The 11,862-nt window shown below is 32.9% G+C and overlaps 1 protein-coding gene across 6 annotated transcripts; it reads left to right on the forward strand.

The window, feature by feature from the left end:
- The first annotated feature begins 3,554 nt into the window (after positions 1–3,554).
- On the forward strand, positions 3,555–11,415 carry LOC107912334 (transcription factor MYB111). Of its 6 annotated transcripts, XM_016840455.2 has the most exons (7): positions 3,558–3,837; positions 3,929–4,245; positions 4,841–5,007; positions 5,563–5,703; positions 8,874–9,073; positions 9,173–9,302; positions 10,305–11,415. In XM_016840455.2, the coding sequence occupies exons 5-7, from the start codon at positions 8,941–8,943 to the stop codon at positions 11,182–11,184; spliced, it is 1,143 nt and encodes a 380-aa protein (XP_016695944.1). In that variant the 5' UTR covers positions 3,558–3,837; positions 3,929–4,245; positions 4,841–5,007; positions 5,563–5,703; positions 8,874–8,940; the 3' UTR covers positions 11,185–11,415. The 6 variants fall into 6 exon arrangements, with proteins under 6 accessions (XP_040961953.1, XP_040961952.1, XP_016695944.1 ...); XM_041106019.1 differs by having other exon boundaries at positions 3,555–3,837; positions 8,874–9,302; XM_016840457.2 differs by lacking the exon at positions 4,841–5,007.
- The last annotated feature ends 447 nt before the right edge of the window (positions 11,416–11,862 follow it).

Below are 11,862 nucleotides of genomic sequence, written 5' to 3' on the forward strand. Positions count from 1 at the left end.
AAGTTCGTGTAACTTGAATTATATTCTTAAATGCTTGAAATATATTTTTCTTGATTTGAATATGATTTATATGTTTATTGTATGATAATTGATGAAGTATTGATATTCTTGATGAAAAGAGAAAATAAATCTCAGTTGAATGAAAGGAAAATTCGATGGATCTCTGAAAAGAAATTGACGGTAAAAAGGATCTAGCCCGGACGAGTGATCATATCCTGATATAGCCCTCCCAAAGAATATGTGAAAAATAGATTTAGCTCGGACGGGTAATCCGAATTAGGGTCTGAATTTAGCCTGGACTGGTAATTCAGATCCAAACTCATTAGAGTAATTGTCGTTGCAGGGGATTTAGCCTGGACTGGTAATCCCGACAATACTCTATGAGTTTATATTACAGGGGATTTAGCCTGGACTGATAATCCCGCTGTAAGGATGAGGTTCGCAGGAGTGTGCTCTCTGAAATGGAAATGTGCGCACATGAATATGAATTGACGGACCCGGATTTGTACACTAAAGTGTACCTTTGAAAATCCATCGAAATTCCGAGGAATTCAACGGGATAAATATGGAAAAATAACAAGGGAATGGAAAATATGGAATTGATGAGCTCATCAATCGTTTGTCTTTGTAATGAATTTATATGATGTTTACTTAAGTAATGCAAAAGTTGAGTTTGTATGTGATAGGTATATGTTTATGTGAATTGGATGTGTGCTTGTGTTATTAAATGATAGGTGTATAATATGGTAAGTATAATTCTTGTGCATGAACTTACTAAGCACAATGTGCTTACCCCGTTCTTTTTTCTTTATTTTGTAGTGCTCGGTAGCTCGAAGGTTGGAGATTTAGTCGGAGCTTTATCACACTATCAACCCATATCTTTTGGTATTTGAAAATGACTTATTTTGAAAGAATGACATGTATAGACTAAATATCAATATTACATAGAAATGAATGTTTGTAACTTAGCTGTTGGTATGGCTAGAGTAAGTATAACTTTGAGATTTTGCGAAAAATTTCTTATGGCTTCGATTTAATATCATTTTAGTTCCGATGTATGTTTTGGGCTTCGGAGGCCCATCCAAGGGACTTCATGACATGATTCGATAAATGAATAGTAATTAAACTCGTAATAATAGAAAAATTAATTCAGTAAAATCTGGTAATGTCTCGTATCCTATTCCGACGACGGAAACGGTAGGGGGTATTACAGAATCTCACTGACTTTTTGTTTTTCTCTTCGTAACTTAAAACTAATTTTAAGAGGTTTATCCACAATAATTTCAACTTTAAGCCTCATATAGTCGCTCTAATTGAATTATTTTTGTTTTCCGAAATTCATATCCACAAGTTTTCAAACATCATTCTTATTCTAATGACATTTTCCGTGGTTACCCTGTTTAGGGGGGATTCGATATTTGAATCTAGAATTCAATGTTTGTGAAGTTGATACATTTGGTCGAAGCCAACTTTCAAGGACCATGTAGCTATCTATGATGAACCATGGTATGATAATTTTCCACTCTTACTTTATCCTGTTCGTTTTTTAGAAGGAAGAGAAAAATGATTCTCTTGAATTCATGGACCTCAAGTGGCCAAACCTTGTTGGCGATGACCTTGAGATAGAATAATTGATAAGTTCCTCGTAGATAGCTTTACCTGTGAGTGAGAATTTTCGAACCTTACTGCTTAGGGCATCATCCAAGTGGAGATCATGGATTTCTAACTTGTATGCATGTCTCCTCCCCTAATGGTGTTTAAATTGTTATCGATAGCCATAAGACACTACACCAAAACAGGCTTTTAGCGGCGTTTGGATAAAAGACGCCGCTAAAGATCGAGCATGAGCGGCGCTTTCTAGAAAACGCCGCTAAAAATAAACATTAGCGGTGTTTTCCAGAAAGCGCCGCAAAAAACCTAAGCCCAACGATGCCGTTTTCTAAGCTTTCGGGGCTTTAGCAACATTTTTAAGAAAGCGCCGCTAATGCTCAAGGATTTAAAATAATTTAAAATATTTGTTAAAAATAGAAATTTTAAAATACTATTATTTAAAATAATTTTAAAGTTTTTTGGATACAGTACTGGTTTTTTTAATTTATATATTAAATAATTTCTTATATAATCGTAAAAGAGATAGTATTAATTTTAAAATATTGAATTAATTATCACTATAGTTTAGGGTTTTTGGTATAGGGTATATGTTTTAGAGTTTAAGGTTTAGGTGTTACCATTTTAAGGTTTATGGATTATGGGTTTAAGGGTTATGGTTTATGGTTTAAAGGCCGGGGTTCAATGTTTAGAGGTTATGTGTTAATGGTTTATGGTTTTAGGGTTTTAGGGTTTAGGTTTATAGTTTAGGGTTTAGATTAACTAGTGGTTTCTAATTTATATATTAATTAATTTATTATATAATTGTAAAAGTGATAATATTAATTTGGTTCTTTAAAATTGTGTGAAGATTTGGTTCTTTAAAATCGATATAAGCTATACCCAAGGATATCCCCATCTTATCCCATCCCGGTTCAGTATTTTTAGTTCTCGATTCAGTTTTTTTTATCCAGTTCAGTTTTTTGCGTGTTTTGCCTTGCCCCCGCCGTAATCAAATAAGAATTGATTGAATATATTAAACTTTGGAAAGGTTTTATATTTTTAGTGATTTAAAATTTTAAAATGAATTTTAAAAGATTTTAAATTTTTTTAAAAATTTTAAAAAGATTTTAAACTTTTATTTTTATAATATTTATATACTTTAAAAGAAAAGACCAAATTAATAAAAATTACAAACATTAAAGACTACAAAATTATTTTATCATTTTTTAATTGCTACATTGATAATTTTAACCGCAAAATTAGATGTTTAAATTAAAAAAATAAAAAATTTAATATCTCAAAATTAAAATGTAGAGATTTCCTTTTAAATTTCAAAAGCGTATATATAGGGTACTGCATTCATTAGACTGTAAGTTCTACGGTTTTGGGCTGACTTTGTTATAGGGCTTATCCATATAAAATTTTTTGTCCGACTTTGTTATGCGGGCTTATCCATATAAAACTAAAATCATTCCACATCGAACATCTAGCAAAATAGTTATATTTTAGTTAGGAATAAATATCTCTAATAAAATGAAGATTAGAAATATCTCTAATAAAATAAAGATTAGATCGGAAATGAATAATTTAAAATCATGATTAACGTCTCAATCTTTAATAGAAATTTGATATGTGAGAGATTAATTGCTTACATTGGATAATTCTTATTAAAATATACGATATTTACAGCCATTTAATCATTTTTGTCTTATTAAAATATACAATATTTATTTTGAGAGTACTTTATTTTTTAAAAAACAAATTAAATTTATAAAAAAATAATAAATATTTTATAAAATCACTTAACTAATAATTTTTAACTGACAAAATAAAAAAATTTTATCAAAACAAAACAACATCATTTTATTCGAAATAAAATATTTTTTTACGGCATAGCGTCGTTTTTATAAAAAAAGCCACCAAAAATAATTTTAAAAAAATAGTGCCATTTTATAAATTCCCCCTGAAAACCCTCCCTAATTTCCCCCTTGAAGCCCCCAACTTTAGAAACACACCGTCCTTTAAAATTTTAACTCCATGCCCATTGCTATTTTTTCTTCATCAACCCCAATTCTTAATTCACAAGCTTTAGCTGCTCTATGCGATTCCATCATGGATCCGAAGAACTTTTCAAATGTACAGCTCCATTTTTCAAAAAGACAGTGGCGGATTCGAATCTCCGGTGCAGGAGAAGGCGTTGGATGCTTTGATTGCGTTCTTAAAAGCGGCTGACGTTGATGCCGGAAGGTGATGCCGTTTTCCCTTTTAAACTTCTTTTATATATGAATTTGTAATTCATTGGTAAGAACCGCATAAAAGAAATATGATTTGGCGTTAGAGGAAGCTTCGATGCGGAACAAGACAGTAGCGGTCGTCAACAGGGCTTACGTCGTGTAAAGCGTTAATGCGGAGACCACAATGCTGGACCTTTTCTTGGAGAGCTTTTGGCTGGGGGAAGATACGAGGCCATTGCTGGATCAGACGGCTTACGATCGGTGCATGTTCAAGCGATTGCACTGTTACAGATTGGTGACGGAGGGTGTGGATTTCGGGGAGGAGAAGGTATTCATGTCCCGGGATTTTATCAAGATGATGTGGAGAAGAACTTTTTTGCTTATGGAAGTGTTGAGGCGTGGCTACAGTTTCATTTTGCAAGTATGCTTCTTTCTTTGACCTTCTCTAATAGTTCTTTCATTTTCTTGAATAATTCTTCAATTATAAAATAAAATATATTGAATTATAAAATAAAAACTTAAAGGTTAAAATATGATTTAAGTTTTCTTGAATAATTTATTTTCGCCTAAGCATTTTAATCAAAATAAAATATTTAAATTAATTAATTATATTATAAATATTAAATGTCAAAATATGTTAAAAATTAAATTATATATAAAAAAAGTCATAAAAGATTAGGCGAAGATATAAATTCAAGAAAACTTAGAAGATTAGGGTGAGTTTAAGTTCAGGCAAATGGCGACTTGTGGCCAAGATTAGATTTGAAGATAAGCTCATTTCCTAGCTATCAGATGGTTCTCTTTTTCCTGTTTCTCATTTAAGGGTGACTAACAAGCTTTTAAGTATATCTTAGTAGTTTTGATGTAATGCTAGCTAAGGTACGATGCTTGAAAGATTTAAGCAATTGGTGTCATTGTTCTGGTTCATGTTTATGCACTAACACCAATCGTCCTGCCATATCACATTTTCATTCTGGAGTAATCAAATTCATGTTGTAATTCTCTCCCATGCTTAGGTTGGCGAACTTGTGCTATTGTATAGGACCACTTGGATGAGATATTTGCTTTCTACAGAGTTCCTGCTTGTGTGTGAGTACTTGGGTGAATGGAGAAGTAGAAATTAGTGAGTAAAATGCATCAGGGAGAATAAGATGTCCTAAGATCGTCACAGGAGAGTTTGAAGGTGAGAGGTCACCAGCATGGGGTGGGATATTCTTATTTGTTTGTGTTAGGACATAGATGGATGGTGCCTATTTCAATGTTAAATTTCTCCTTTGTTTACTTCATCAGAACTGATGTTATGTACTGTCTGTAACTTGTAACCATTTATTGTGCTGTAGATGGTTTATCTATATGTTCTCAGTTTTGTGCGGATACATATTTCTTGGATTGTGGCTTATGACAGCTTGGGAGTTATATTTATTACCTACATTATGAAGTTCCCATGTGTTAGTTATCAATTTTAAAACCTCTAAAGTTCATTTTCGGTTATTATCTGTAATTTGTGTTTGTGAATCATATTTTCCTGGTTAGCCATGCAATTGAATTGTTGACTGTGACACCTTCCATGCATAAATTACGTATTTTCTTAGCATTAGTTGTTAATGTTCACAGATGTGTAGATTATTTTCTCAATTCTTTCGATGGCAAGCTAGAGTTTTTATTTAAAATATTTGAGGATGGATTTTGCACTGCTAACTTGATGCTTGATTGTGGGAGTCGTGAATTTCTATGGCAGGAAGGGCATACTGCCTTCGCAACAAAGGAAGAGGCAGACACTGAGGTAGCGGTCTTAAATTTTTTACTTTTTGGAAGTATTTAAACTTAGAGAGGTGAAGTTTGTCCACTGTGCTGTTGGAATCCAATGAACTCCCAGAAGGTACTTGACTCCATCCATGCAGGCATTTCTTTTAAATAATTTAAAGAATAATTTAAATATATTATGAAATTAACCCTTTTCCATCCAAATTTCTTTAGAGCAAACAAGGTTTTATATATAAAATTATATATATATTGTCCATGATTATGTTTGATTGATTCTGCTGGAGTTCAGAACCTTGACAGTGCTGCTATATAAGAAGCTTAGTTGCCATTTCAATTTTTCAATTCATCTATAGATAAAATAACATTTAGTTTTTAAATTTGTCAAATTTTTTAATTTAGTTCTTCAATTATTTTTTTATTCTACATTAATTTTGAAACTTAACAAAATTTTTCAATTTAGTCGTTAAGCTTGGATTGAATGTTACTTTATCCCTTTCTTTAAAGTTGGTTTCAAATAATAATTGATAAAGCTTAACTATTATCTAATTTTATATAATTATCTTATTTAGGTTATTAATTTTAATTCAATAGTCTGATTGTATACCACTTTTCGTGAATTAAAAAAAATTCAATTTCCAATTAAACCTAAACAACAATAAAATTGGTCAAATTACATTCAATTCCATCTAATGAGAACCAATAGATTGATCACTTGCTTACAAAATTATAAATGGAATGCATATACTAACTGTGATATGTTTATTATATTTTTGGGGTTTGATAAATGGATCATATTGAAAATTTTTATTATATTTCAGTTTACTAAATATCATCTACTTTTTGTTTTATTGCCGTTTTTTATAGTTGCCTTATTGTTACTAGTACTTTATCTCATTTGTTTTGGTTTTGGTCATTTCCTGTATTAGAAAGAATTCATAGTGTATAAGTTAAAGCAAACAAAAGGCCTATCCTCAAGCTAAAATGCATGGCTGAATAGGTAAGTACCAGTAACAATTGAATAGTTTAGACAATCATTAGAAATAATGCCTATTTGTGACACATGGAAGAGCTATGATTGAGATTGTTTGTTAGTATGGTTCAACTTGCTACTAAAGCTGCACATAATTGTTTGTTATATATTTTTTTTGAGCCTTAATGGCTATATATATTTTTTATTTTTAACATCTCTATTGTTTACCAAGTTTGTTAGTTTATCTGATCATTTGGTTTTGCATTCCATGGTTGTTTATCCTAGTCAGAACTTGAATTTGGTGTTATTGAAACAGTGTTTTGTAGCTACCTTGTGTATTAGTTTCTTTAACCATGATTGTTAATTATTACGTGTTTTGTAGCTTCTTTTATAATTGGCCGAGTTAATATAGATTAGATGAGTTGTGAGGTAGATTGCTCATTTTTTTAAACATAATGTTTAAATTCTAAATTTAAATTCATTAGTTTTTATATTTAGTTTTAAATTTAAAATTTTAATAGAAAATTTAATTTAATTAATAATTTTTATCCTTAAACGTATATAGTTTAAAGTTTGAATTTCAAAAATAAAGCATAATATAATATTTATCATAGAAATAAATATTATTTAATTAAAATATTTTTTAAATGTCTTGTTCTTTAGCGGAGTTTGTGGGAAAAACGCTGCTAAAGGTCTTGTTCTTTAGCGGCGTTTGTGGGAAAAGCGCCGCTAAAGGTCTTGTTCTATAACGGCGTTTGTGTGAAAAGCGCCGCTAAAGGTCTTGTTCTATAGTGAAAATGTCACAAAAGTTAGCAGCGTTATCAATAGCGGCATTTTTTGCGGCGTTACTGAAAGTGGCTCAAATACTTAAGGAGAATAAAATATTTTTTTCCTTCTATATTATTTAATTAAAATATTTTTTAAAGGTCTTGTTCTTTAGCGGCGTTTGTGGGAAAAGCGCCGCTAAAATTCTTGTTCTATAGCGGCGTTTTTAGAGTTAGCAGTGTTATCAATAGCGGCATTTTTAGCGCCGCTAAAGGTCGAAAAAAACGCTGCTAAAAACCTGTTTTGGTGTAGTAAGAGCTTACCAACCTTAAGGAGAATAAAGTAGAAAACAACAAGAGAGAGAGAGAGAGAGAGAGACCACTCATGGAAATGAGAAGCTTATTTAGAAATATAGAAGAGAGATTGAATTTAAGTGGTTTTTTACACATTTTCTACATACTAAAATAATCTATTGAATTTAAAAAATAAAAATTTTTATTTTTACTCATTAAACATATTTTTTATTTTAACAAAAAAACTCAAATGTGTAAACTATTGTTATACCTCTTCCTCTACAATAACACATGGTAGAATAAGGAATGACTTGGTGAGAACCCAAACAGAGGCCCACAGATGCCCCCATCAAATATCCTTCATGGTGACCCTTGTTGGATTATGCGTAACCAGCCATCCACTTTTGGCTTCTAAAGAAGACCACTAATGAACCACGAAGATATAACAATCTTTGAAACGAGAATGTCAAAGTAAGATTACACAGTGTTATACTTGACGACAACTGACATGTAATAGACATGCCATCTAGCCAACTAAACGAGTAACCTACCATCTGTACTATTGGGGATGTGGCACTATCAAACAAGAAGACTTCCCTTGTATTTACCACAATATACGAAACACCAAGAATCCCTATTCTTCCTCCAAAGTATCCTTAATCACCTAGCATTCTCTCCTCCCCCTTTTTCCCTCTTCGTAGTCTCTTGCTTTGTCTTTGCCCATGATAGGTGAATCAGCCTCCTTACAACTACTACACTTTTTTCTTAGAGAAATTATTTTATGGGCCATTTTCACCTTATCACCCATAGTCTCGTCCCACATCATCTTTGATTTGAAATTTTAGTCCAAATATACATACAATATGAAAAAAAATGTGATTGTTTATTATTATTATTGAAAGAAACCATAAATAATTTATCTTTTTCCTATTTTCTCTTTATCGATTCCCTCCATTAACAAAGCTATACTCAAAACAAATACATATATTTATATATATTTATGAAATCATATGATTCACGTGGTTCGTAGTAATAGCACTGTTAATGAAATAAAATTTCCCATATCAACCTTTCTAATATAAAAATTTAAAAATTTTAAAAACTATAAAAAGGAAAAGTTATGTATGAATGTTTTAGGCACATGTAAGAAGGTACTTCATATAACGACAGAGAATCCAATAATTGCTTTGCTTAGGGCTTAGAAGTCCGCTAGAAAGTAACTGCTAATATCTTCGGTTTGATCTCTTGTAATTACAGCAAGGGACTAAGTTATCTGCATTTTGGCGCCGATATCCACCCTTGGCGGGAGGTGGAAGTGGCGGACATGGGGAGGGCTCCTTGTTGCGAAAAAGTTGGGCTGAAGAAGGGGAGATGGACGGCGGAAGAGGATGAGATTTTGACCAAGTATATTCAAACTCATGGAGAAGGCTCCTGGAGATTATTGCCCAAGAATGCAGGTATATACAGCCAGACCTTCTTCCTCCATTTTTTCTGTTACTCGGTCATGCTCATGTTTTTGGGTTGCATATCGATCGTGTACGTTTCGAATTTCCAAGGATTACTAAGGTGTGGGAAGAGTTGCAGACTAAGGTGGATTAATTACTTGAGAGCTGATTTGAAGAGAGGGAACTTTACAGGCGAAGAGGACGAACTTATCATTAAATTGCATCAATCCTTGGGAAATAGGTTAGTGGTGGCATTTCCCCCGCTTTGCTCTTCTTTTCATATGCCATGGTGAAATCATAAATTATTAAGAGGCTGCGATTAAAGTATATTCGCTAAAGACGAAAACCCCTACCCTAGTCCGCTCCTCTCTACCCCCCCCGCCACCCCAAACAATCCTAGATGCCAGAAAACAAACTGTGTTTGTCAGTGTGTAAATACCCCATTTCTTATAATAAACATACGTAGACTACAGTAAAAACTTGTGTGTAAGCTTTTATATTTTATTTATTTACCTGAATAAATACGCATTATTTTTTATTTTTTCCATGGATGATGAACGTCGTAAAAAAAAATCGTAGTAGTTGCCATCAATAATGGCTTTTCTTCCTGTCTAGATCATCTTGGCCAACTTAGTTGAAAAACTGGAAATCATTTTTAAAATAAATAGCAAATATATATTATAAATTTATAATCACATTTTTATATTTTGTTTAAAATCTTTATATAAAAAAAGCTTAAATTACTACTTAAAATAAGATATCTCTATAAAGTTCTCCCTTTTAAAAAAAACATTTTTTAAAATATCAATCATTTAAAAGAGAATATATTTTATAAATATATATTTCCCTTACCTCTTTTTGTTTATTGTATTTTGGTAATATACGTTTTCTCATGCTTGAGTTTGAGAGCCATGAAGCAATCTTAATACTCTACGTGCATTATAATGTATATTGTCAGATTTCGATACCTGTGTACTTTTTTGGTACAATTATTGCTTTTTTTGTTTCTTTTTTGCTTTTTTATGCTGTCATGTCGTCAGTTCCTTCAAAATTCCAACTTACAAGGGAGAGACAAAGAAAACGACAACAATGATCTCAAAGCTAATAACGTAGACCTACTTATGTCATTCTTTTTGCTCAATTTTGTTATCATAGTGCATCGTCTTTTCACTTCCTATGCAAAAGTCTCCCTGCGCCTTATCTTAATTTATCTTAATTTTCGTGATTTTTTTTCTGTGAACAGGTGGTCTTTAATCGCCAGTCACTTACCAGGGCGAACAGATAACGAAATAAAGAACTACTGGAACTCTAATTTAAGTACAAAAATGTATTGCTTCAGAAGGCTATCCAATCAAAGTTTACCCGTGATTCTGAACGTCACCGGTCGAAAGGGAATGAAGGATAACCGGGGCCACAGTACCAAGAAAGAAAATAATGGCAATTCTTCATCAAATAAGCCTATGGAGGTTTTTATTGATGAAGTTGTGCCATTTCCTTCTACTCCATCCTTGGAAAAAGAAACCTTCCCCTCGGCTGTAGAAGATAGCACGCACCTGGATCCCTATGAAGAAGATAATGAGAGAAGGATCGGTGTTATACCCAGTTCTTGTCAACACACTGGGGATGGGGATCGATATGTAGAGAATTCAATGCTATGCCCTACGGCTACTGATAGCGTTGTTGAGAAAGAGACTGATATTTTCTCACTATTCGGAAGTACTGAAAGCAGCGGGGTGCTCTGTTTTGACAACATCTTGGACAATGAATTGCTACAAACAAATGGCGATTCCACGTTATCCCGGTGGGGATTGAACCAAGTCTCTGTCGACCTTGAGAACAGTGGAGATCTGTGTCCAAACAAATCAGCAGCTATTAACAAGCAAGTAGAGAGTGGCGACTGTGGGACTGGGGATTTGACTTCCTATTTCTGCACAACATCATGCTTCTTTGATGATTGTGAAGTCAATAATATTCTGGATTGGGACTGGGAAAGGAACGAGCTTTGGGATGAGAAGGAGTGCATTATGCCATCTTGGCTGTGGGAGCTCGATTACAATGACAAAGACGATAGACTTACATTGGAAAATAATGACCTTGAGTTGCATGGCTCCGCAGTTGCTTGACTATATGTCTCCTAATGCGTCGCTGTTGTGTGTTTTCACTTAGATGTGAACAGAAACAGCTATTTTCTGTCATTTCTTTCCTATTCCGTTCCGTATGGAAAGAAAAATAAAAATAAAAATAAAATCGATGGTGAAAAACACTAGTTGAAGGATCATATTCACGAACCTTCAACTTGTATTACTCATACTATCTTTGCAGGTTGCAACAAATCTATCACATTCGTTGCGTAATTTTGTATTTTTTGTTTCTTCTCTTAACCACTGGGTCTGACACCATTAAGTACTGAAACTTTAATGTTGCAATTAAGTAACTTTGGCCAAGGTAGACAGAACAAGGATTGTATGCATTTGAACATTCCAAGAATGGCGTACGGGCAAGGCAAGATTGAGTTGATAAGCGGCAGTTTTGTAGGGAGAGGTACTTCAATTTTAGCATGTCTAGGTACTCCAAGTGGCTTGAATATAAAGCACATTTCCCCGGACCATGTTCTTTAATATGAGACACCCAGCTGATATCGTCACCATTGCCTTTTCAGGCTTTCGGTATTAAAGGGCCAAAATAAAATTTTGAACTAAATATAAAAAATTATTTAAAAAGAAGTTGATAAATGAAAGGGAGTCAAAGTGATAATTTCTTTTAAGCAAGGGGCCAAAGCTGATGCCTCTCCTGCCTGCTAC

This window comes from Gossypium hirsutum, chromosome D11, assembly GCF_007990345.1.
Source record: "Gossypium hirsutum isolate 1008001.06 chromosome D11, Gossypium_hirsutum_v2.1, whole genome shotgun sequence".
Classification (NCBI taxonomy): domain Eukaryota; kingdom Viridiplantae; phylum Streptophyta; class Magnoliopsida; order Malvales; family Malvaceae; genus Gossypium; species Gossypium hirsutum.

Bases quoted from the DNA above. Each gene is read 5' to 3' on its own strand.
- LOC107912334 (XM_041106019.1), top strand. From the start codon at position 8,941: ATGGGGAGGGCTCCTTGTTGCGAAAAAGTTGGGCTGAAGAAGGGGAGA. The intron at 9,303-10,304 runs GTTAGTGGTGGC...TTCTGTGAACAG, and splicing joins CATCAATCCTTGGGAAATAG to GTGGTCTTTAATCGCCAGTC.